The 7,623-nt window shown below is 40.8% G+C and overlaps 2 protein-coding genes and 1 non-coding gene across 3 annotated transcripts; all 3 read left to right on the forward strand.

Annotated features, from left to right (window-relative positions):
* Positions 1-12: 12 nt before the first annotated feature.
* On the forward strand, positions 13-5,138 carry LOC102296909. The gene is made up of 6 exons (XM_042217676.1): positions 13-200; positions 526-849; positions 1,592-1,924; positions 4,535-4,864; positions 5,036-5,078; positions 5,120-5,138. The coding sequence occupies exons 2-6, from the start codon at positions 705-707 to the stop codon at positions 5,136-5,138; spliced, it is 870 nt and encodes a 289-aa protein (XP_042073610.1). The 5' UTR covers positions 13-200; positions 526-704.
* LOC102296595 (myelin-oligodendrocyte glycoprotein-like) lies at positions 5,116-6,468 on the forward strand. The gene is made up of 2 exons (XM_005952958.2): positions 5,116-5,371; positions 5,440-6,468. The coding sequence occupies exons 1-2, from the start codon at positions 5,164-5,166 to the stop codon at positions 5,529-5,531; spliced, it is 300 nt and encodes a 99-aa protein (XP_005953020.1). The 5' UTR covers positions 5,116-5,163; the 3' UTR covers positions 5,532-6,468.
* Positions 6,469-6,859: 391 nt separating this feature from the next.
* On the forward strand, positions 6,860-6,931 carry trnap-agg. The gene has a single exon. It is a non-coding gene; the product is annotated as a tRNA-Pro (tRNA).
* Positions 6,932-7,623: the final 692 nt, after the last annotated feature.

Genomic DNA, 7,623 nt, shown 5'->3' on the forward strand with positions numbered 1-7,623 from the left:
GTGGAGGTCAGTGCAAAGAGATTCAAAATCACATGGAGTGTCACAGAGTGTTAATCATTTTATGTTAACATCATGTAATGTTCATGTTTTCATTGTGTTATAAGTTCCCATCAGTGTCCCAGTGGCTCTGGGTGTCCTGGCTGTAGTTGCAGCTGTCATCGTGGGTGTTGGAGTTTACTTCAGAAGCTATTTTAAGAAAGGTATGTTGTGTGTGTGACGTGTTTGCATTGTGAATAATCTGAATCATCCCTAAACCTCAGATTTGTTTTACTTGACTTGTAGTGTTTTTTCTTCTTCTTAATCTATTAGTTATGTTAATAGGTGGTTTTAATTGTCTCCTTTCTTTCAATAAAACACAAACCAGTGTTTCCCCATGTTTCATGCCTTCCTGAGGACAAACGGCAGCTATTTGTCTAGAATCCTAATTGAATTACTCTTTGCTCCCCTCACACACTTTACATGTCAAACATGAGAGCTTTGACAGACTGCGCGCACAAATCATTATTTGTTGTTCTTACTTCACAGTCCCACAGGTGGATGTGGATTCGGGGGTGGAGTCTGTTCAGCTGCCCTTTATAACCACAGTTTACCGACGTGAAGATGTAACTGTAGAGTGGACTGACAGCTCCAACAGGATAGTGCACGTGTTTAAAAACGGCTCTGACCACCTTGAAAAACAGCACTGGTTTTACAGAAATCGAACAATGATGAGGAAAAACCTGCAGATAGATGTGGACCTCAGCCTGACTCTGAAATACCCGACAAACAGAGACGCACTCACCTACACCTGCACCGTCTACAGGGGGGAAAACATCCTGAAGAAGAAACAAGTGAAGCTCTATGTCAGAGGTGAGTGCTGAAGACAAAAGATGAAGATGTGAGTCAGGAATTAAAGAGCTTGGTGACCACACTGATAATCTGTCCCTGAGGTGAACAGGACTTGATGAGTGAGCTACAGTAAGATCTATTAAGTTAGGTTTCTCAACCATTACTTTTTTATCAGCTCAAACTAAAGATGTGACACAAGTCCGAGAAATTGAGGAGTTTAAGAGAAATTTATAAAATGATTTAGAATGAAAATATTATAATGATAATGTTTTTGAGTCAATGTCAGCCTGAAAGCACCAGGATTTTGAGGATCAGATGTTTTCTTAAGGAAACTCACACGAGCTTCTTCTATTTCTTCTATTCCACATTAAACAACCTCATTAAAATGCTGCACGCTTTGTCTGGGCCTGCATAGCCCAGAATAATAGCTTATTTAACATAAGTTCATAATAATCTACATGTAGATAGAAAATTCAAAGGAAATATTAAGTAGGCAAGCTCACATGACGGTCTATTAACATTTCCAGTTTGGGTGTAGGAAGTGAAGATAAAGACAGATGGCACCGATGATAAATTTCTTCCCATAATTGATTTAGGACACCAAAGATAACACTGTGTCTGCTCAGTGGAGCAACAGGACAAATCCCAGGCTGCAGCCAGTCAAACATGTTTTCAGTGCAGATGTTTCACTTCATCCAAACAAAATGTTCTCAGTGCTGATGATGCTGTGTTCAGCTCATTGTGGTATTTTTTCTCCTTTCAGTCCCCCTGGTGGAGGTGGAGCAGGGGGTCGAGTCTGTACAGCTGCCCTGCAAAACCAAACTTCACCTGCTTAAAGACAGTAAAGTGGAGTGGACCTGCATTTACATCCGGACCACAAAGGTCCACGTGAATGAGAACGGCTCTGACCAGCCTGAAGAACAAGACCACTTTTACAGAGACCGAACGAAGATGAATGAAGACCTGCTGAGAACTGGAGACCTCAGTCTGACCCTGAGATACCCCACAGACAGAGACAACGAAGTCTACACCTGCACCGCCTACACCAGCGAGGGAAACATCCTGCTGAAGAGAGAAGTGAAGCTGAAAGTCAGAGGTCAGAAATGAATTTAAGTCAGTTATTTATACAGCACCAAATCACAACAACGATTGCGTCAAGGCACTTTATATTATAAGGTAGTTCCTTCAATAATACAGAGAAAACAGAGAAAAACCCAACAATCATATGAGCCCACTATGGGTAAGTGCTTTGGTGATAGTGGGAGGAAAAACTTTGTTTTAACATGAAGAAACCTCCGTCAGAACCAGGACTGGGGCGGCCATTTCTGACCCATTCCAACAAAACGATGGCTGATAAACAGACATGCTGTGGTAGAGAGGCAGAGGTTATTAATGACTAATTATAACATTCAGAGAGGTGTATTAACACATCATCACAATCAACACAATCATCATCTCGGCTCCTCTGACGACCTGTTTGCTGTTGCATGCTGCTGAAAGGCAGTGAGGAGAGGGGACACTCGGGCAGTGCATTTATAATGTGTTTCCTGGATACACTGCTGCTTTTACAGCGTTCAGAGATCGATGGCTCCGTGTCAGAGCTGGCTATGAATTTCAGACGGATCAGACTTTAACTTAACAAAAAGTTATCAATAGTTCTTTTCATCTTTCCTTATTACCCACACCTACATCCACTCTGTCAGGCCCAGGCTGCTCACTAGGGCTGGGTATCATCACTGATTTCTATAATCCCTTTGATTCCAATTCACGAGGTCCCGTTTTGATTCAATTTTGCCTCAGACAGTCAGAAATATTATAATTCTGATCATTTATCAGCACTGATACATGTGAGACTTCATTACAATTGTGAGCATCACAGCAGATGCCTTTGTGTCAAAGTAACTGAGAATAAAACACAGAAAAACATGAAGGAGATTTTCCTGGTCTGGCCTTTTATAGCAGATAACCTTAAAAATATTCTGCAGTAGATCAAAAACTGTAGAAAACCATGAATCGACATATGAACATTACCTGATGCTGCTGAAGTGAAGCAGAGCAAAGTTACAGAGCTTCTTTTTAAAAGTGGAATTAATGATAACATTTATCAAATGTGAGTTTTAGTTTGGATCTTGTCTGTGAAGCTTTTCAGTGATCCAGGTCGTCGTAGTCTAAGGAGTGTGGAAAGGAAAAGCTCTGGACTTCTTTAAGTTGCTTGAAGATGTTTCACCTCTCACGAGAAGCTTCTTCAGTAGTGAGGACTGGAAGGAAAAACTCAATGCATCATGGGAATCCCCCGGCAGCCTACACTATTGCAGCATAACTAAGGGAGGATTCAGGGTCACCTGGTCCAGCCCTAACTATATGCTTTAGCAAAAAGGAAAGTTTGAAGCCTAATCTTAAAGTAGAGATAGTGTCTGTCTCCCGAATCCAAACTGGAAGCTGGTTCCACAGAAGAGGGGCCTGAAAACTGAAGGCTCTGCCTCCCATTCTACTTTTAAATACTCTAGGAACAACAAGTAGGCCTGCAGAGCGAGAGCGAAGTGCTCTGGGTAAACTGGTGTAAGATCCAATAAAGTGTCATCTTGTCATTATATGCTCCACTTTCTTGTAACTAGTTACCAAAATAGATTGTACTGATACAATACAATAGATTTATACACAAAATGAGTTGAGATCAGGAGTATCTGTACTTCATTGATTTGATTGATTGCAATCTGTGTGTTACATGAACACACAGATTGTAGCTTTGGGTAAGTTTAAGGGTCCAAATATGTGTTTCACTCAATGATATACAGATGAATTTACCCTTTTTATGTAATCTTTCTTTTTTGGATTTTTTGTTAATAAATGGTAAATGGCCTGTATTTATATAGCGCTTTTACTAGTCCCTAAGGACCCACACAGTCACACACTGGTGACGGCAGCTACAGTGTAGCCACAGCCACCCTGGGGCGCACCGACAGAGGTGAGGTGATAATTTGTCTCCCTTTATTAAAATCAAACTACCATAAAAAATTAGAGACTCATTCTTTCTTTGTGAGCAGTCCCACTCAAATCCTACTAAAGTGGACTGAAGGCAACAATTCAAAAGAAATGAAGAACAACCAATAAAATACATTATTGAATTATTATTGTACTTGTCTTGCTCTCAGCGAAGGCGGTCGCACTTTTTCTCCTCTTTTCTCCCTCTTTTCTCCCTTTTCTCCTCACTCCTCAGTGAGGAGAGGGGACACTCGGGCGACATGACAACCCAATCCTGTGGGTTGTCATGTCTTTCACAAAGTTGTGCTGTGGACATTTATGTGCTTTTTGTGCAGAGGAGTTTTTTTGTCTCCTGTTCTCGTGCTGTCCTACCATGGAAGCACAGCATGAGTAGAGGTCTCTTTTTTTCCTCTTGTACTTTCCCATTGTAGTGTATATTTCAGTGTTTTTCTGTAACGCTACCAATCTCTGACTTGTATCCTCATGTGATGTCTGTGTTGTGTGTGTAAGGTCGGGGGGGGGGGATTTCACTGCAGGGCAACCTGCATGTGGCGAATAAAGCTTTGATTGATTGATTAATCCTGAATTAAATTAGTTAATTAAATTAGTTAATTAAACATTAATTAAACATCATAGTTTGAGCCTAAAATTGAATATTAAAGCTCTATTTGGAATCATTGAATAAAACTGCTGCTGTGTCATGTTGTGTTCGTTGTCCTCTCAGTCTGTCAGGTGGAGGTGGAGGAGGGGGCGGAGTCTGTCCAGCTGCCCTTCACAACCACAGAAAACCTGCCTGGAGATGCTGAAGTGGAGTGGTGGCGCTATGAACCTGAACCACCGATGACTGTTCACAAATATCATGCCGGCTCTGACCAGCCTGATGCACGAGACCAGTTTTACAGAGAGCGAAACGAAATGAGAGACGACTCACTGAAAACTGGAGACCTCAGTCTGACCCTGAAACTCCCCACAGACAGAGACAGTGGAAAGTACATCTGCAGAGTTGAGGGGAAAGGGATCAAGAGAAAGAAAACAGTTCTGCTGAGAGTGATGAGTCAGTGCAAATACCTATGAAATATTTCTTACAGTGTATTTGTTTAAAAAATGACAATAACAATAATTAAATGTAAATATCAGACTGCAACATCTATAAAGAAGCTTAATAAGGTGTTTTCTAGATTCACTGCTGTCTGTACAGCTCATGTTGTGTTTGTTGTCCTCTCAGACTGTCTGCTGGAGGTGGGGGAGGGGGCGGAGTCTGTCCAGCTGCCTTTTATAACTTCTATGAACCTTCCTGAGGATGCTAAAGTTGTGTGGAGATGCATTGACCCTGTACCATCAGTGTTGGTTCACATGTATAAGAACGGCTCTGACCAGCCTGAAGAACAGCACCAGGTTTACAGAGACCGAACAAAGATGAATGAAGACCTGCTGAAAACTGGAGACCTCAGTCTGACCCTGAAACAGCCCACAGAGAGAGACAGTGGAGAATACATCTGTAATGTCAGCAGCAAAGAAAGAAGCATTTCAAGAGAGACCACAGTGCTGCTAAAGGTCAAAGGTCAGTATGAAAATATAAGTTTGTCTCTTGTTGTGTGTCTCTCTGACTGTCTTGTGTCTCCTCTGCAGGGAGAGTTCAGGTCCAGGATCAAACAGGGGACATCAGGAACAGAAGCAGCTCCATTGATCCGACTCCTCTGATGGCTGATCAATCAGTTTGATCTGTGCTTAGTTTAGGATCAGCTTTTAGTTCAAGTTAAAATCAAAGTCCCTTTCTCATGACTACACTTTAAGAAAGGGACTGGAGCACACCAGCCTGCATGGCAGAGTTCCAAGACTTTTGGGGGAAAAAACCCTGGACTGATGAGTGTGTGTCATTACACACTGCATTTCAGAAAAGGAAGCTCATACCAACAGTAAAATATGGTGGTGATAGTCTGATAGTCTGAGGCTGTTTTGCTGCCTCAGGACCTGGAAGACTTGCTGTCCTAAACTGAACCATTAATTCGGCCCTCTTAAAAAAAAACTTGAGGAGACTATCTGGCCATCCGTTCTCACCTGACCTGAAGCTGAAGCGCACTTGGTTTCTGCAGCAGGAAAATTATGCAAAACACCCAAATAAGTCAAAGTTCTTACCTGAATCTGATTTATATGCTGTGACATGACCTTAAAAAGGTGGTTCATGCTTGAAAACCCAGCAATGTGGCTAAATTACAACAATTCTGCAACAGTGAGTGGGCTGAAAATCTTCCACAGTGCTGTTAAAGATTTATTGCAGGTTGTTACAAATGCTTGGTTGCAGTTATTTATTAAATTCAGGGGGCAATAGCTTTTTCTGACATGTTCATCTAGGTTTGGGTTTTTCCCCTTAATAATAAACACATTTATTTAGAAACTGCATTTTGTATTTACTTCTATTCTTTGTATAATATTGTAATTCAATTAATGTTTTATCACTCACATCAACTCAAAATCTGGAATCAGCAGGTATGAAGAGCAAGTTTGCTGAACAACATTTAGCAAAGCCAGTGAAATATGGTCTGGTCAGATGATCGTATGATTGTTCGGTTTTTCTCTGTAGGGTCTACCTTACAATATAAAGGTGGTTGTTATTGTGATTGGTTGCTATATGAATAAAATTGACTGGAAATGAAAAGATGACTTGTCCATGGATATGCAGACTGGAGCATCCAGGAAATGATCCCATCAATTTTCCAACTGGGAAATGATCTGCTTTACCTCCTGAGTTGGCAGATTAACACCCCAAGTTGCTCTCTGATGCAAAGGATGAATGTTAGCATATCTTAGCTAGAAAGCACTAAAGCATGGACAAAGTGCTTGTCTGGTTGAATGAGGCAAGTTCTTTAAAATGACCGTTGCTCTGAGCTGATGTCCTGAAACTGTTTGTGTCCACAATGTGGAAAAACCACGGCGATGTGTTTCCAGACTTTTGACTGGCAGCTTTCAAGACAATGTTTCATATATTCAGCTTCAGCTACGTGCTCTGATGTGTGACTTTCAGAAAAGAAGTTGGTGAAGCTGTTCATGTGGCTCGTTGGTCTAGGGGTATGATTCTTGCTTAGGGTGCGAGAGGTCCCGGGTTCAAATCCTGGACGAGCCCACCTCACGTCTGTAGAGTTACGGGGTAACCTCCTACATCTTCTAACGAAACCTTTTAGAAATCCGTGATCTACAGCCTGAAATCACACGTTCCCATAGTACCTCACACAGATGTAGCTGAGAGATCTGATTTCCATTTCTTACAATTTTAATTCTCCAACAAGTTTTTTGAAGATAATTATTTGTCTTTCATGTTGGCCTAACAAAATAACACAGAGTATTATTTTAGATTAAATCAGAGGGTTCAATCCAAACTTGTGCACAGAACTACAAAAATACACAGCTATCTATCAAATATTATAAATGTGTAACTCTTTGACACAACATTAACATAATGCATGTGGAAAAATGCACATACATTTCTTTCTTTTGCACAAAGATTGAACATCAGTAACTATTAATACTTTAGTATCACAAAGGAATCTATTTCAGTGCTTTCTGCACACATGTAGCTTATCTACCAACTTAAATACAAGTTTACAAATTTGATTACAGCAAAAGTCTGAAATGTCAGCTGTTATTTGGAGTGTAACTAAAGCAAAAAAACAATTAGTTGGAAAAATAATGCTGTGAAATTATTTTAGTCCTTGCCAAGCTCAATACAGGAAGGCTACACAGATAAAGGTCAGTAAAAATAGTGTTCAAGCTTGTGGTTTATTTTCCGGCTCTACATAAGAAACGCTTCAACCACGA

The sequence above is a fragment of the Haplochromis burtoni genome, unplaced genomic scaffold, assembly GCF_018398535.1.
Source record: "Haplochromis burtoni strain Fernald_Lab_line unplaced genomic scaffold, NCSU_Asbu1 Contig_2552, whole genome shotgun sequence".
In the NCBI taxonomy this organism is placed as follows: Eukaryota; Metazoa; Chordata; class Actinopteri; order Cichliformes; family Cichlidae; genus Haplochromis; species Haplochromis burtoni.

What these genes read in the sequence shown, in the direction of transcription:
- LOC102296595 (XM_005952958.2), top strand. Translation starts at nt 5,164, where the DNA reads ATGTATAAGAACGGCTCTGACCAGCCTGAAGAACAGCACCAGGTTTAC. An exon ending in AGTGCTGCTAAAGGTCAAAG is followed by an intron (nt 5,372 to 5,439) that starts GTCAGTATGAAA and finishes TCTCCTCTGCAG; the next exon opens with GGAGAGTTCAGGTCCAGGAT.
- LOC102296909 (XM_042217676.1), top strand. Translation starts at nt 705, where the DNA reads ATGATGAGGAAAAACCTGCAGATAGATGTGGACCTCAGCCTGACTCTG. An exon ending in AGTGAAGCTGAAAGTCAGAG is followed by an intron (nt 1,925 to 4,534) that starts GTCAGAAATGAA and finishes TTGTCCTCTCAG; the next exon opens with TCTGTCAGGTGGAGGTGGAG. An exon ending in AGTTCTGCTGAGAGTGATGA is followed by an intron (nt 4,865 to 5,035) that starts GTCAGTGCAAAT and finishes TTGTCCTCTCAG; the next exon opens with ACTGTCTGCTGGAGGTGGGG.